Source organism: Giraffa tippelskirchi, chromosome 3 (genome assembly GCF_054371585.1).
Source record: "Giraffa tippelskirchi isolate mGirTip1 chromosome 3, T2T-mGirTip1v1.2.pri, whole genome shotgun sequence".
NCBI classification, from domain to species: domain Eukaryota; kingdom Metazoa; phylum Chordata; class Mammalia; order Artiodactyla; family Giraffidae; genus Giraffa; species Giraffa tippelskirchi.
The window spans coordinates 131472369-131489467 of NC_137277.1; the positions used below are offsets into that span (position 1 = coordinate 131472369).

Below are 17099 nucleotides of genomic sequence, written 5' to 3' on the forward strand. Positions count from 1 at the left end.
TGTTACAAAGGAATTTAATGTTCCATACCAGAAGGAAAATAACAAAGTAGATAGGAGCTTTGTAACATACTTTTGATAGGGTGGTCAATGAAGGCCTTTCTAATGAAGTGAAATTTAAGTTGAGACAGATAACGAAAGATGTCAACCATGGTAAAAGCTGGAAAAGGACATTCTTTGCATAAGGATGCTTGGAATTGCGGAGAAGGCAATGGCACCCCACTCCAGTACTCTTGCCTGGGAAACCCCATGGACAGAGGAGCCTGGTAGGCTGCAGCCCATGGGGTCGCGAAGAGTCAGACACGACTGAGCCACTTCACTTTCACTGTTCACTTTCATGCACTGGAGAAGGAAATGGCAACCCATTCCAATATTCTTGCCTGGAGAATCCCAGAGACAAAGGAGCCTGGTGGGCTGCCGTCTATGGGGTCGCACAGAGTTGGACACGACTGAAGCGACTTAGCAGCAGCAGCTTGGAATTGAGAACCCAAGACGGCATCTTGGAGAAACAAAAAGGAGGCCAGTATGACTGAAGTTCGGAAAACTGAGGTGGAAGTAGTTAAGGAGACAAATATATCACTTTAATGTGAAATCTAAAAAAAGGATTCAAAGGAACTTATCTACAAAACAGAAATAGAGTCACAGATGTAGAAAACAAACTTAAGAGTTACTGGGCAGGGAGGGAAGAGGGATAAATTGGGAGATTGGGACTGACATATACACACTACAGTATGTAAAATAATTAACCAATAAGGACCTCCTGTATAGCAGGGGAACTCTACTCAATACTCTGCATTGGCTTATTTGGGAAAAGAATCTAAAAGAGAATAGATATGTGGATATGTAAAAAAAAAATTGACAGCCACAGATCTGGAATTGTCAAATCTGAACTGGACACCTAGTTTGATTGGTATTGTAAGGCTTCTAAAACTTATCAGGAGTCTAGAATTGCCTCTTTGAAATACACTTTTTTTAAATTAACTGAGGCAAATAAAACATTAAAGAAACAAAAAAAGAAGAGGTAAGGAGAGACCATGTAAGCCATAGTAAGGCCTTTGGATCTTACATTAAGAAATTATCAAGAGATATCAAGCAAAGGAGTGACACTTTTAAAAGACTACTCTAGGGACTTCTCTGGTGATCTAATGGCTAAGTTCCCAAAGCAGGAGGCCTGGGTTCAATCCTTGGTAAATTAGATCCCACGTGCTGGAACTATGAGTTTGCATACCACAACTAAAGATCCTGCATGCCACAATGAAGGTCAAAAATCCCAAGTGCCACAACTAAGACCCAAAAAGGAAAAAAAAAAGGACTAGCTTCTGGAGGATGAAGGATGAGAGTAAGAGAAGAGACAGGCTACGATTATTAAGAGGCTAAAGGATGGTGGCAGAGTAGGTGGAGAAGAATTGTTAAATTCTAGGGATGATTTGGAGGTAGAATTAGTTGGATTTGATATGCTGGATATTATGGACAGTGGAAAGGAAAGACTCATGGATTACTTTCAGTCACTTGTTTCTAATATCTATTTGTGTGCACTTTATTGGATCAACTGTGGGTGGTAGTAGGAAAGTTTATAAGTAACAATATATAAGCTTATGTTTGTGTAGTGCTTTGAAAATACTGCCACATCTATGACATCATTTTGGGTTTAATTTTTTTTAACTGAAACATTGGCTGTTGAAATGTTTTCTGAATTTATAGTTTTCCTGAAATAGAGCTTAAGTGGCATTCAGAAGCGTTTAGACTACTTGAAGTTTTCATATACAAAAAAGCAGTCTTTCCCTAAATGTCTCTTAAAAAATTAGTGTGGGATGTTTTTGGGGGGAGTATTTTATTTTCTTTTTTGAGGAATGGAGAAGGAGTTAAATTTTTTTTCGTAAGAGTCGATTTTCATGATGTGTAAATTTTGTCTGAATGAGAGCGTAAAGCCAAGCATATTTTTATGAGAGATAAAGAGAATTTTTAAAAATTGATAGACTGTTAATACTTAACAGAATCACTTCATATTGTGGTGATGAAGCATTTTTACTTTTGGAATAGAGGTTATTACACACTGTATAACCTAATGAGAAATTTAAATCAAAATCTTAAATCACAAATATATTCAGTACTTTCTTGTAGAATTTTGTTATATTTGATATGAGTCTGTAATTTAGTGATTTTTTTTCCCACTCACCTAGTAGACCTTTTCAAAAAATGCAATTTTTAGCATTAATCTTCAAATGGAATAGATTTGCAAGAATTGATGTATTAGTTCCTCAAGGAAAAAACAAATCAGTCTTATTTATTTATTTTTCAGAGGTGGCTGGATCCAAACAAACCAATAAGGAAGCAGCTAAAGAGTGAGCAAACATATTTACTTGATGTTATACAAATATACTTTATAAAGATAAAGGATTAATATAATCTGATTAATTAGAACTGCTTTTATTAATTCTAGGAGGATCTCCTTACAGTTTGAACTTTAGAGTCAAATTTTTTGTAAGTGACCCCAACAAGTTACAAGAAGAATATACAAGGTGGGTTTATGGAGCATATTTTTACTTGAAAATATTGTCAAAACTCTTATGAAATTTTGAAATTAGGCAAAAATAGATGACCATGACATAGTTCTGAGCTTCCCTTCCAGCACACAGAATAGGTTGTGGATGTTTTAAGATAAATTTCTTCCTCCACTTTTGGACGGCTGGGAGAGATTTAGGAGGTTGTAACCCTAGGGCTAGCTCATCCAGCCATAAGCAGCCTCCTGAGCCATATAAATACTAACGTTGTGAAAAATGGTTCAGAAGCACCGCTGTCATTAATTGTAGTAATTAGATGATGGTGCAGTTGTATTCCAGGGATTCTGCATAGTGACAGTTCTCTAGTTTTTTTTTTTTTCCTTGTGAAAGCATATTTCTGTATTTTACTTCCATTGAAGAGAGCATGAAATTTATTAAGTGTATAACCATTGTGTGTAGGAGTGATGGTCAGCAGGTATCTTTGTAGAGCATGCTGGCAGACAGTGCACTAGCATATTCAGGCTGAAAATCCCCACATCACTGGCCATTTTAAGTTTGATCTTCATTTACAGTTAATTCTGTTGTCCCTTCTAGTTGACGTAATGTACACAAGAATGACCCAGATAAGCATTTTGATATCACATAAATGTTAGGTGAACTTTTTAAGGTAGAAATCATAGGGAATAATCACAGTGTGGTAACTGTCATTATTAAAATAACTTGAATGATAACCTTACGTATTGCTTGAAAGACAGAATTAGTAGTTTTTGTTTTTAAAGACAGAATTTAAAGTTAGTATATTATACCTTCCACACGGTATAAGAATATAGGTCATTGACTGTATTCAGAATTACTCTAAAAGATAGGTGACAAATTAAAAATCTGAATCCTATGGACAGAGGAATCTGCCGGGCTACAGTCCATGGTGTTGCAATTAGTCTGAAAACACTGAAGTGATTTAGCATGCACACACACCTAAAGCTATCTGTAGGTAGGCTGTTAGATGCTAATGTTTTCATTATCCTTTAGAATACTTTGGTAAAGTGGAGAAGCAAAGCACTGTTGAGAGTCCTTTGCTTTGTGTTTGTTGTGGGGCAGGGTGTTACCGTTTTTATAACAGAACTCAGGAATATAGATCCAGGATTAGCTAGTCCTAACCTTTGACATAAATAATGTCCAACATAATTTATCTTGAAAGGCAAAGTTGTATCATATGAAAACCTTAGTTTAATATTGTAACTCTTAATCAGTCAGATTTTGTTGTTAAATAAAATAATAGGATCTTTTGTCTTAATAAATAGTTCTCAGTATAATAAAACTTTCCCAAATTTTGGATGAACTTCAAGGAAACTGCTCTGAATTACTGAAAATTGGAAATTATAAAGCATTTTAAAATGCATTTTTTACTGGTAGATGTAACTTGAAATCAAATAACAAAGTATTCCATAATATGTGTTTATGTAATTAGTTTTTAAATGTATATGACAAATAAAAGACCAGTAATTTTTAATTGGATTTCTAATGTGTTTAATGTTTATGAAAACTTTGTTAGCATAAGCAGTTAAAATGTTGTCAATTGTAGCTATATTCATAATTTACTTCACTCAAAACACCGTCTTTAAATTTCTTAATAAGCTTGATGTGTTGGTTCTTTCTTTTATAGCCTGTGTTGAAAACATAATCAGGGGATAAATGTCTCACTGATAATTAAAGTCAAACTATCTTCATGAAGTAGAATAAAGTAAAATCACATTTGGTAGTAGTAGTGGAATTGTGCTAAAGTCTATCAGTCTAAAATATGTTTTCCCTAGAAATAATGCATTATTTTAAAAATCCTTTATAATGTAATGTCCTAGAATCTTGTAACTGGTGCTTTTTGGTAAAATGGAGTAAATGGCAAATTTTGATTTTATTACCATTTATACATCAAGGATTCTCTACCCTAATTACAAGTTAGAATCACCATAGGGGAGCTTTAAAACATGCTGATACCATGGCCACACCCCTAGATATTCTGATTTAATAGGTCTCAAATGAGACCTGGCTTCCAGGTGATTCTATTAATAATATGCAGCCAGGGTTAAAAAAAGACTCCTTTAAAACTTTAGTGCTTGGGTAACCTTCTTGTTATGGTCATGAGTAAGGGTAGGACACCCTTAGCCACAGTTGCTCAATTTTAAGGACTGGTTTAAGCCCCACAAAAAGGAAATCTACGGCTGTACCTCCTTGCCTTGAGATTCTTCTTTGGATTAGTGGTTAAAAAAAAAGAGAAAAAAAAAAGGAGCTACAGACCTTTCATTAGGTTAAATGTCATTTGTATTAACAGGTGCTGGCATAACTAGAGTTGGCATTTTCTTAGGAGTCATTACAATACAAATGACATTTCTTTCATACCTTTTTAGTGCTTAGTATATTCAGTACATAGTAGGTGTTTAGTGCATGATATGTTATTGTATTATTTTTACAACTTAAACAGATCGTCTCTACGTTTAGGTCAGTCATTATTAATCTATCTTAAAGGTCTTAATTGTCTTCAAAAATTGGACTTTTATCACCATATTTAGGGCCCCTGGGATACAGATAATAGGCAAGTGATATTACTTCCTTTTTACAAATAGAGAAACTAAGGCTCCATCCACCAAATTTTAAGTAATTTGCCAAAGATCACAGGCTGGTTTAGCTTAGGACTTTAATTCTGGTTTCCACTCCATCAGTTCTTACTGCTCAGTGTGTAAATCAAATTCAGGAAGCATAGATGTTATTTGTATAGGATTTACAGTATTATATCAAGGATATACACATTTCAATCTTAACTATAAGACTGTTTCCCACCAAAAAAAGTTAAAAGTTAAAATCTTTAACTTTTAATTATGAAATCAAGTAAACCAGATAGAAATATGTTGTCTTGGGTTGAGTACATAAGTAATATTGTAATACTAAGTATTAAGCCTCACAAGGAGTTTGTGTACTTCATTAATATATGAAGCCAGGATATTTGTATCAACTGTTTTATCTGATTCTCTGAAAAATCTTAATTACATTCTTTGGTAATTTGAATATTGTCATGGAACTCTTTAATAACTGTAATAGCCAAACAACTAAAATTTTAAATAATTTTGACTCTTGTGGTGTACTTTTTTTAGTGGGGTGAAATGAAAGTCTTAATTCTCTGTTTAAACATTAAAAGCCACACAAATTTATCTTCTGCCCACATGATGCAGCACAGGTGCCTTTACCCAGGCACTGATAAACTCAATGAAAGGATGACTGTACCCACCAGCAGGGACAGAAGGGCAAGGCCATCTTGTGAGCAACCTTGGTATTCTTGGTATAGGATACTTAAAGTTTTGTTGGTTTTAAAGGAAATTGGCTACTTGGCAATTTTAATAGTAGAGCAACAGTAGGGAAGGGAACTTTTTTCCCCTGATCAAAGAGAGCTTTCTTAACTCAAATGAAGATGGAAAAGTGCTTTTCTATAGTTAGCAACTTCTTGTTGCCTGATGCTATAGTGAGCAACACAGGGTGTCCTTGACGCTGGCCTCCTGGCTCAGCAAAGAGTGACTTTCTGCAGTTGATCTCTAGTGTGTTGCTGCTGTCAGTTCTCTGTGTCTCTGACCTACGTTTCTTGTGCTTCCCAGTTCTACTTTTGGCAAACACCAATCTTCAGAGTATTTCTCCCTCATCTTCTTCAGTCATGTAATTCTTAAAATCATGAAAGTTTTATAACAGGAGCTAAGGAAACAAAATATTTGAAGTATAAAATTTTATTTATCAAAGAATTCTAAATATTTGGATTCATGAATTTATGAAAGTTTATTTTAAAATATCTTTACATGTGCTAATATGTTCATTATAAAAGCAAATATTTCAGTTTTACTTGTTAATGTAAATATACAGTTTTTAAAACTCTAAATTTTGTAATTCCAATAAATACTAATTATCTTTTTTTTCCCCAAGGTACCAGTATTTTTTGCAAATCAAACAAGACATTCTTACTGGAAGGTGGGCTATTTTAAATTTTTAGTAATGGGCTTTAAAAATACTTTAAATTCTGCATTTGGTAGTTTGTGATCATTGCAAACAGATTATTTACTGAAAGATGGCTCTATGTAGCATGACTTCCTTTCATCAGATAAGTTCATTACTTAATAGTTAAACATGTAAGTCACCTGGAAACTTCCAGTGTGAATAATATAATTTAAATAATAGTGCTTTTAAAATTATTGTGTTTAACCTTGGGTTATTTTCTGTTTTATTTTATTAGATTGCCCTGTCCTTGTAATACTGCTGCTCTTTTGGCTTCATTTGCTGTTCAGTGTAAGTATCAGCCCAGTTTTTGGCCAAATAGCATATGATTGCATGGTTTCTGTTCATATAGCATTACCTTTAATGTATGAGTTATTCAGATGTGTGTTACCATACAGAAAAAAGTCACTGCACAGAAAACATAATAAAACATCCAATTAGCAATTACTTTGGTCCCTGGAAAGACTTTTTCTAAAGTTGTTTAAGACCTAGAAAAATGTTAAATGCATCATTATAACTTGCTTAAATGGTAACAGTAGAAACAGATATTTTACTTCCAGAAATAAAATGGAATTCATGACATTGTTGATTTGGCTATAAAACTTGAATATTTGTTTATAAAGTGTTAATATTTTTTCCATTTATTAGCTGAACTTGGAGACTACAATCAATCAGAAAACTTGTCAGGCTACCTCTCAGATTATTCTTTCATTCCTAATCAACCTCAAGATTTTGAAAAAGAAATTGCAAAATTACATCAGCAACATATGTAAGAATTTATTTACTTTTCTGCTTAGTAAACTTCTTGATGGTATCTCTTCTAGAGAAATGTTTTTATATTATTTCTAATGTGGTTTTATTTACTTTATATAGAACAGTTTCTGTTATATAAAATAGTATGATTACTATAAAGAAATGTAGGTAATTTATACTAAAAATAGCACTTATTTCATAGAATGCATGCATGCTCAGTCATGTCTGACTTTTTGCAACCCTGTGGACTATAGCCTGCCAGGCTGCTCTGTCTGTGGGATTATCCCAGCAGGAATACTAGGGTAGGTTGCCATTTGCTTCTCCAGGGGATCTTCCTGACCCAGGGATCGAACCCACCTCTCCTTTGTCTCCTGCATTGCAGGCAGATTCTTTACCTGCTGAGCCATCAGCGAAGCCCATTTCATAGAATATATGAGGCTTATTTTCATATCTGTTAAGAAACATAAAGCTATATGTAAACAGATGTAGCATCTACAAAGTCGCCAGTTCTTTAGAAAGGAATTTTAGAATATTAATAATGTACTCATAATATACAGATCAATCTACTTAGCATTCTTTCCTAGTTTTTAGCTGTGTGAAAGGAATCCATTCTGTTTGGTAATGACTCGGTGTGTGTTAGTCAGTCGTGTCCAACTCTTTGCGACCCCATGGACTGTAGCCCAACAGGCTCCTCTGTTCATGGAATTTTAAATTAATAAAAAACATTCTTTTGAAATAGTAACTTTTTTCATTCCTAACAATATTTAGCTTTGATATTTTGTGAGTCTAATTTTCTATGACATGAGTTTTCAAGAAGAGATTTATTGCTTTGAATAGATAGTTGTATTGTTTATTGGTTCAGAGTTCAGTTTTGCTTTACCACAGTTTTCAAAATACTCATGGAGTATTTTGCAGTGTTACATATTGACTGAAAGACTATATTCTAAGAGTCTGAACCAGACTTACTCAGTCTGGTTTGAAATTCTGATGAGGCAGCTTACTATCTTATAACCTTGGCCCAATCACTATTTCTCTGTTTCCTTATATGTAAATTGGGGATGATAAAGTGATCTACCTCTGGTGTATTTTAAGGATCAAATGAGTTTATATATACAAAGTACTCAGAATAGTGCTTGGCACATAGTAAGCACTGAAGAAATATTAGCTCTTAGTAATAAGGAAACTTACTTTCATTGAGTAATGGCCCATATGTCCAAAACAGATTGGCAAACTATGGCCCCTGCCGCCTTTTGTGTGGTGGCCTACAGGTTAATAAAAATGATTTGTACATTTGAAATGGTTGAAGAAAATCAAAAGAAGAATAACATTTCGTAAGAATAACATTTCGTGGCACATGAAAGCTTGAGAAATTTCACTTTCCATGTCCATAAATGAACATTGGAACACAGATTCCCTCATTGTTCTACACATTGTAACAGCAGAGCTGAGTTGTTGCAACAGAGACCTCTATGGCCTGAAAGCCTGAAGTGTTAGCTATCCAGCACTTTCCAGTAAAGGTTTGCTGACCCCTAATCTAAAATAAGACTAATGACTGGAAATTTTAATAGACTGGCTTCGTGAGGTGTGGGGGCTGTTTTGTTCTAAAAGTAAATGCCATTTATTGTAAAAGTTCTACACATAGCATATCTGAACCAAAGATTTGAAGATAAATCAGATTTTTTAAAAAATTGTCAATAATGAAAAGCCTCTTCTGTCAGGAGAATGTTTGTACATTTTACCAAGTGTTGGTTATATATGTCTATTTGCCTTTAAGAAATGATTCTGCAGATTTTTAAAGAAAAAAAATAGAATCAACCAGTTTAACTGTGGGGCTTGGGGGAAAAGTAGAGTATTTATTTAACTTAAATGAATTTTATAGAAAACTGAAGTATATCTGCTTTTTTTTTGAGGAATCCTATTTTTATGTTCATAACATTGGCAAGCTGCTTATTCCCTTTTCTGGTATCATTAATGAATAGTTATCTTTGCATTTTTAATTTACTGCTTTTGCTTTGCTAGAGCCTGATATCAGATAACCAAGGTTGTTAGAACTATATGTAATAGAGCCTTTTAAAGGCTTTGCATTTACAGTAGTACTGACACTTGTGTTCAGAAGAATCACTGGAATATGTCTTAAAATATAAACGATTTGAACCCCTTTTATTCTAATACTGGGTTCTATAGAACAGTACTTCTGAAACTATCTGTGATGAAAGACCAGTTTTTCCCCCAGTCTCTCATGGAACAATACTTCTGAAAAATATAATAAAAATGAATTACTTGAAAAACAAAGTGGAGAAATAAACAAAGGCTTTAAAAATTACAGTTACTGTTTGTTGTCGTTAGATGCAACAGATGTAAAATAACTCTGCCGAAGTGCTACAAAAGGCTGTGACACTCTTAATTTCTGTCCTTGTTATGAGTCAATACCTGTCTGGGCACCACACCCTGAGAAACCCTGCTCTGGAGCTCGCCCCAAAGACTGCATATGTCAGAAGTACCTTGTGTGATTAAAATGCACATGTGGAGTATAGACCAAATTTTGAAGAATACTTGTTTTTAGTCTGAGAGTGAATTTGTAATATCTGTAAGAGAACTTTAAAAACTTGACCCATTCTTGTGTTTCTGGAAAATAAGAACATATTCTACAAAATAGTTAGCATTACTAAAAATGTACCCTCCAGAAAAGGTAGCTGTTACTGTACATAACTAAGAGGAATAGTCGTACATTTTGTATTTTGTAAAAGATTTAATTAGAATGCTGAAAATTTTCTAGATGAATAACCGTTATGTAACTTGGTCATATTTGTGATTGTTACAGTTTTTAACCTAGTGATGTTTTTACAGAGGCTTATCTCCTGCAGAAGCAGAATTTAGTTACCTGAACACAGCACGTACCTTAGAACTCTATGGAGTTGAATTCCACTATGCAAGGGTAAGTAAAGAAAACATTTTGATGTTGTTGACTTAAGCATAAATATTCAGTAAAAAAAAAAAAAAGTTTTTAATTCCCTGATAGGATTAGGCAACAAATGGAATAATGAGTGCCACCAACATTGCATTGACAATTTCCTCTGAATATAAGTAATTTTACTAACCCAGTCACTCAAGATTCATTACCTGACAAGAAGAATCATAAATTTTACATATTATTTTTCTTCAAGGTAGTGTGTTACAAGGATAATTTTTGCTGACCATAAGAGACAGTGCCTTTAGAATTTTTATTTTGCAAAATAAAAATTGTTACAAGAAAAGTAGCTATTTGTATTTTTAATTTTTATGAAAATCATTATTATAAAAGATGATTTCACCTCACCGAGGCCTGTATTACTACATTCTTTTCATCATCTAGTGACATCATTATAAATTTTTATTTATAAAGCACAAAATCAATTATATTTGCATATTTTGATTTTCCCCCTACACCATCCCTTTGTTAACATGAAATTTTATAATTACTGGCTTTTCCTGTATAACACCCTAACTTCTTTTTCACTGTGTCAATTTGCTGCTTCCAGAAGACTGTTATCCTTCTACTATAAGCATACATGTATGTGGCTGTCCTTCATTTGTGTGCCTCTTCACCTAGATTCCTTTTTATGATTGTTTTATCAAGAGGTTATATTCCTCTAGAAGTATCTGAAGTACAGCTGTTCTCTATACCTGATGAAAAGTGAAACTGTAGGTAATCATCAGTTGAATTGGTAATAGGTTTATGTTTTCTTGGGACAACTACTAAGCCTCATAAGGATACTAGCCTGAAACAGAGTTAAGTTTTCCTTAGATAATTGTTCTGAATTTATTTTTGTATACAGACATACACAGACCCACAGACAGATAATAGTTTGAGAACTCAAGAGTTCTACTCCATGTAATGGTTTTATATAGGGCTTCTTTTGGCCATTTTCTTGGCGGGGAGGATGGCTTAGTTCTTACATTTCGCAAAACTTGTGTCAGTCATTCCTTTAAAAAAATCAAATGACTTGCTTTACTCACATGACTGTATTTGGTAATTCTGAGCATTTGTGACTTGAAAACCCGTCTGGTTCGATTTAAAGTGTTTAAATAAGTTCCTCTTGAACTTTTTATATTCTTTAAAATGGGCCCTTCACCCTTCCTCTCTCTTTGTGGCTATTACTTTTGGACATGATTCTCCAAAGGTAACAAGTTGTCACAATTTTGTTTTTTATTATAATACAGCTTAAAACAAATGGAATTGTAAATATGTATACTAGACTGTGGTTAACAGTAAAAAGACCACTAAAGTCAGTCATTTTAGTCCTGAACAGTTTTCTAAAGGTAGTTTAGACTGCTATCTGCTTTCTTTGACTGCTGTCAGTGAAGTACAAGGAATGTTTGTTGTTATTCTTCAGTCTCTAAGTCATGTCTGACTCTTTGCCACCCCTATGGACTGTAACCCACCAGGTTCCTCTGTCCATGGGATTTCCCAGGCAAGAATACTGGAGTGGGTTGCCAGTTTCTTCTCCGGGGGATCTTCCTAACCCAGGGATTGAACCTTCATCTCCTGCATTGGCAGGCAGATTCTTTACCGCTGAGCCCACCAAAGAATGTTAGACATTCCTTTTTTAACTTAAGTGACATGGCTGGATCTCATACATAATTAACCGTTTTATTATTTATTGATTTAAGGTTTTTTTTGTTGTTGTTTAAATTATTACATTGCAAACTCTTTCTCAGAAAACCATAATTGTGGAGTGCTAAATTAAAGGAATTTAAATTTTAAGTATTTTGTACAGACCCCCAAAAAAATGAACTAGGAAAAGGTGTTTCTATTGTATATGGATATGGAGAACTTAAGAAAATGTGCAGATGTTAAGTGAACATGAAGGGAAATTTGCAGCATCAGAAACGAAAAAAGACAAACGGAAGAGGGGAGAGGACACATAAAGAAAATACTTGTTTTAATTGAATATCACAATATTTAATTGAATATAAAATAATACTTTATTTTGAAAAGCAAGGTAAGATCTTTTCTCTCTGCCTCTAGACTGTAGGCTGGAAAAAAATCAGAGTGGAACCAAGTTATTTATAGCAATCTGCAAGATATGAAGCATCTTAGAACCTTCTTTGTGGTGCATCTGTTACATGCCTTGCACATTATAGGCACTGAGGATGACTTAGTGAACAAAACATCAGTTATCTCTGCCCTTGTGGAGCACACAAGACAGTGAGGGGAAAAAATTAGAGCCTGTACAAACAATTAAATATTTGAGGACATGAAAGGGAAAGTACAGAATGCTGGGGATCCTATGGCAGGAACTTCTAATCCAGCTTGGGAGCAGAGCATAGGGAAGGCTTCTTAGGAGTAATTTACTGAAGCCAGAAATAAGAATTAATTAGCTAAGATAGTAGTTCCCATCATAGAGCCATCAGGATGAAGGAAGACCTGAAATCAAGAGAGAACATGGCTTGGTTGAAAACATGAAGGCATTTGGTATGCCTAGAGGATTATATGAATAAGAGAACTGTAGAAAAGTAAAGAGTGAATGACAACTTCAGGATTAAAGGGAAGGAAAAAAGATTTGAGGGAAGGGAGTATGGGAATATTTGTTTCTTAAAGTAACATAGTAAATGCATTTTTTCTTGGTGTCCAGTTGTATGAATTTTAACACATGTAGATTCGTGTAACTGCTGCCACAAACAGAATACAGAACAATTCTATCACCATCACCCCTGCCTTGCCCCTAAAAAACCTCACTCCTGGTCCCCCTGTGTAGTCCAGCCTCATTCTTACCCACAGTTTCTGGCCACAATTGGTCTATTCCCTGACTCCATAGTTTGTCTTTTCCAGAATGTCTTATAAATGGAATCATACTATAGTATGTAACCTTTTGATACTGGTTTCTTTTACTTAGGGACTTCCTGATGGCTCAGTTGGTAAAGAATCCGCTTGCAATGTGGGAGACCTGGGTTCCATCCCTGGGTTGGGAAGATCCCCTGGAGAAGGAATAGGCTACCCACTCCAGTATTCTGGCCTGGAGAATTCCATGGACTATGTATGGTCCATGGGGTTGCAGAGTCGGACACAACTAAGTGACTTTCACTTCACTGCACTTCACTTATTTTAATTAGAGTAATGCATTTGGGATTGATCTGAGATACTGTGCTTTAATAGTTTATGCCTTTTATTGCTGAATTGTATTCCGTTGTGTGGATGTACCATGGTTTGTTTCTCCATTCACCCATTGAAGGACATCTGGGTTGCTTCCAGTAATTTTTGTTTCTTTTTTTTAATAGGCATACTGCAAACATTCATTTATACTTTCTATGTGTGTTTAAATTCTCATTTATGTAGAGTGCAAATCCCAGAGAGGTGTTTCTAGGTCATGCAGTAAGTGTATATGTAGCTTTATATGAAATTACCAAATTGTTTTCTAGAGTATCTGGGCCTCATTGCATCCTCACCAGCTTATTTGCAAGTTCCAATAGTTTTACATCCTATTTAGCATATGGTACTGCCCATTTTATTTTCTTTCTTTTTAAGCTTTTCTGATAAGTGTGTTTTATCTCATCATGGTTTTACTTTGTATTTTCCTAATGACTAATGATGTTGAGGGGCTTCCCTGATAGCTCAGTTGGTAAAGAATCTGCCTGTAATGCAGGAGACCCTGGTTCGATTCCTCGGTTGTGAAGGTCTGCTGGAGAAGAGATAGGCAACCCACTCCAATATTCTTGGGCTTCCCTCGTGGCTCAGCTGCTAAAGAATTCTGCCTGCAATGTGGGAGAACTGATTCTACACATGTACATCACCAGATGGTCAATACAAAATCAGATTATTATATTCTTTGTAGCCAAAGATGGAGAACTCTATACAGTCAGCAAAAACAAGACCAGGAGCTGACTGTGGCTCAGATCATAAATTCCTTATTGCAAATTTCAGACTTAAATTGAAGAAAGTAGGGAAAACCACTAGACCATTCAGGTATGATCTACATCAAATCGCTTACAATTATACAGTGGAAGTGACAGATAGATTCAGGGGATTACATCTGATGGACAGAGTGCCTGAAGATCTGTGGATGGAGGTTCGTGACATTGTACAGGAGGCAGTGATCAGGACCATCGCCAAGAAAAAGAAACACAAAAAGGCCAAATTGTTGTCTGAGGAGGCCTTATAAATAGCTGAGAAAAGAAGAGAAGTGAAAGGCAAAGGAGAAAAGGAAAAATATGCCCATTTGAATGCAGAGTTCCAAAGAATAGCAAGGAGAGATAAGAAAGCTTTCCTCAGTGATCAGTGCAAAGAAATAGAGGAAAACAGTAGAATGCGAAAGACCACAGATCTCTTCAAGAAAACTAGATACCAAGGAAATTTTTCATGCAAAGATGTACGCAATAAAGGACAGAAATGGTATGGACCTAACAGAAGCAGAAGATACTAAGAAGTGGCAAGAATACACAGAAGAACTTTACAAAAAAGATCTTCACAGTCCAGATAACCACTATGGTGTGATCACTCACCTAGAGCCTGACATCCTGGAATGCAAAGTCAAGTGGGCCTTAGGAAGCATCACTATGAACAAAGCTAGTGGAGGTGATGGAGTTCTAGTTGAGCTATCAGGTCAGTTCAGTTCAGTCACTCAGTCGTGTCTGACTCTTTGCGACCCCATGGACTGCAGAATGTCAGGCCTCCCTGTCTTTCCAATGCCCGGAATTTACTCAGACTCATGTCCAGTGAGTTGGTGATGCCATCCAACCCATCTCATCCTCTGTCATCCTCTTTTCCTCCTGCCTTCAATCTTTCCCAGCATCAGGGTCTTTTCAAATGAGTCAGTTCTTTGCATCAGGTGGCTAAAGGATTGGAGTTTCAGCTTCAGGCTCAATCCTTCCAATGAATATTCAGGATTGATTTCCTTTATGATGGACTGGTTGGATCTCCGTGCTGTCCAAGGGACTTTCAAGAGTCTTCTCCTACACCACAGTTCAAAAGCATCAATTCTTTGGCACTCAGCTTTCTTTATAGTCCAACTCTCACATCCATACATGACTACTGAAAAAACTATAGCTTTGACTAGACAGACCTTTGTTGGCAAAGCAATGTCTGCTTTTTAATATGCAGTCTAGGTTGGTCATAACTTTCCTTCCAAGAAGCAAGTGTCTTTTAATTTCATGGCTGCAGGCACCATCTGCACTGATTTTGGAGCCCAAGAAAATAAAGTCACTCACTGTTTCCACTCTTTCCCCATCTATTTGCCATGAAGTGATGGGACCAGATGCCATGATGTTAGTTTTCTGAATGTTGAGTTTTGTTTTTTTTTTTTTAAACATTTTATTTTTGGCTGCGCTGGGTCTTGGTTGCTGCTTGCAGACTTTTTCTCGTTGCAGGGGCTACTCTTCGTTGCTCCAAGGCATGTGGAATCTTCCTGGCCCAGGGACTGAACCCATGCCCCCTGCATTGGCAGGCAGATTCTTAACCACTGGACCACCAGGGAAGCCTGAATGTTGAGTTTTAAGCCAACTTTTTCACTCTCCTCTTTCACTTTTATCAAGAGGCTCTTTAGTTCTTCTTTGCTTTCTGCCACAAGGGTGGTGTCATCTGCATATCTGAGGTTACTGATATTTCTCCTGGCAAACTTGATTCCAGTTTGTGCTTCATCCAGCCTGGCATTTCGCATGATGTGTTCTGCATATAAGTTAAATAAGCAGGGTGACAATATACAGCCTTGATGTACTCCTTACCTGATTTGGGACCAGTCTGTTGTTCCATGTCCAATTCTAACTGTTACTTCTTGATCTGCGTACAGATTTCTCAGGAGGCAGGTCAGGTGGTCTGGTATTCTCATCTCTTGAAGAATTTTCCACAGTTTGTTGTGATCCACACAGTAAAGGCTTTATTGTAGTCAATAAAGCAGAAATAGATGTTTTTTTGGAACTCTCTTGCTTTTTCGATGATCCAGCGGATGTTGGTAATTTGATCTCTGGTTCCTCTGCCTTTTCTAAATCCAGCTTGAACATCTAGAAGTTCATGGTTCACATACTGTTGAAGCCTGGCTTGGAGAATTTTGAGCATTACTTTGGTAGCTTGTGAGATGAGTGCAGTTGTGGGGTACTTTGAGCATTCTTCAGCATTGCCTTTCTTTGGGATTGGAATGAAAACAGATCTTTTCCAGTCCTGTGGCCACTGCTGAGTTTTCCAAATTTGCTGGCATATTGAGTGCAGCACTTTCACAGCATCATCTTTTAGGATTTGAAATAGCTCAACTGGAATTCCATCACCTCCACTATCTTTGTTTATAGTGATGCTTCCTAAGGCCCACTTGACTTCCCATTCCAGGATGTCTCACTCTAGATGAGTGATTACAACATCTTCTTTATCTGGGTCATGAAGATTTCTTTGTATAGTTCTTTTGTGTATTCTTGCCACCTTTTCGTAATATCTCCTGTTTCTGTTAGGTCCATACCATTTCTGTCCTTTATCTTGCCCATCTTTGCATGAAAAGTTCCCTTGGTATCTAGTTTTCTTGAAGAGATCTGTCGTCTTTCCTATTCTATTGTTTTCCTCTATTTCTTTGCATTAGTCATTGAGGAAGGCTTTCTTATCTGTCCTTCCTATTTTTTGGAACTCTGCATTCAAATGGGCATATCTTTCCTTTTCTCCTTTGCCTTTTGCTTCTCTTGTTTTCATAGCAGTTGAGCTATCTCACATCCTAAAGGATGATGCTCTTCAATTGCTGCACTGAATATGCCAGGAAATTTGGAAAACACAGCAGTGGCCACAGGTCTGGTAAAAGTCAATTTTCATTCCAGTCCCAAAGAAGGGCAGTGCCAAAGAATGTTCAGACAACAGAAATGTTGAAAATTTTG

The 17099-nt window shown here is 35.8% G+C and overlaps 1 protein-coding gene across 16 annotated transcripts in view; it reads left to right on the forward strand.

Moving 5' to 3' along the window:
• Positions 1 to 17099, forward strand: part of PTPN4 (protein tyrosine phosphatase non-receptor type 4) — a 272678-nt gene that overhangs the window by 154965 nt on the left and 100614 nt on the right. For 13 of the 16 annotated variants that reach the window (XR_014078556.1, XM_081575953.1, XM_081575955.1 and 10 more), the window contains 6 exons: positions 2297 to 2339; positions 2438 to 2516; positions 6456 to 6500; positions 6763 to 6815; positions 7173 to 7293; positions 10125 to 10212. Coding sequence is in view for 15 of the 16 variants with exons in the window: in XM_081575953.1 (XP_081432079.1) it covers positions 2297 to 2339; positions 2438 to 2516; positions 6456 to 6500; positions 6763 to 6815; positions 7173 to 7293; positions 10125 to 10212 (429 nt within the window). In the remaining variant the exon portion in view is untranslated. Of the gene's footprint in view, positions 1 to 2296; positions 2340 to 2416; positions 2517 to 6455; positions 6501 to 6762; positions 6816 to 7172; positions 7294 to 10124; positions 10213 to 17099 lie in introns of all 16 variants that reach the window. The other 3 variants (XM_081575956.1, XM_081575959.1, XM_081575962.1) reach the window with 1 other exon arrangement.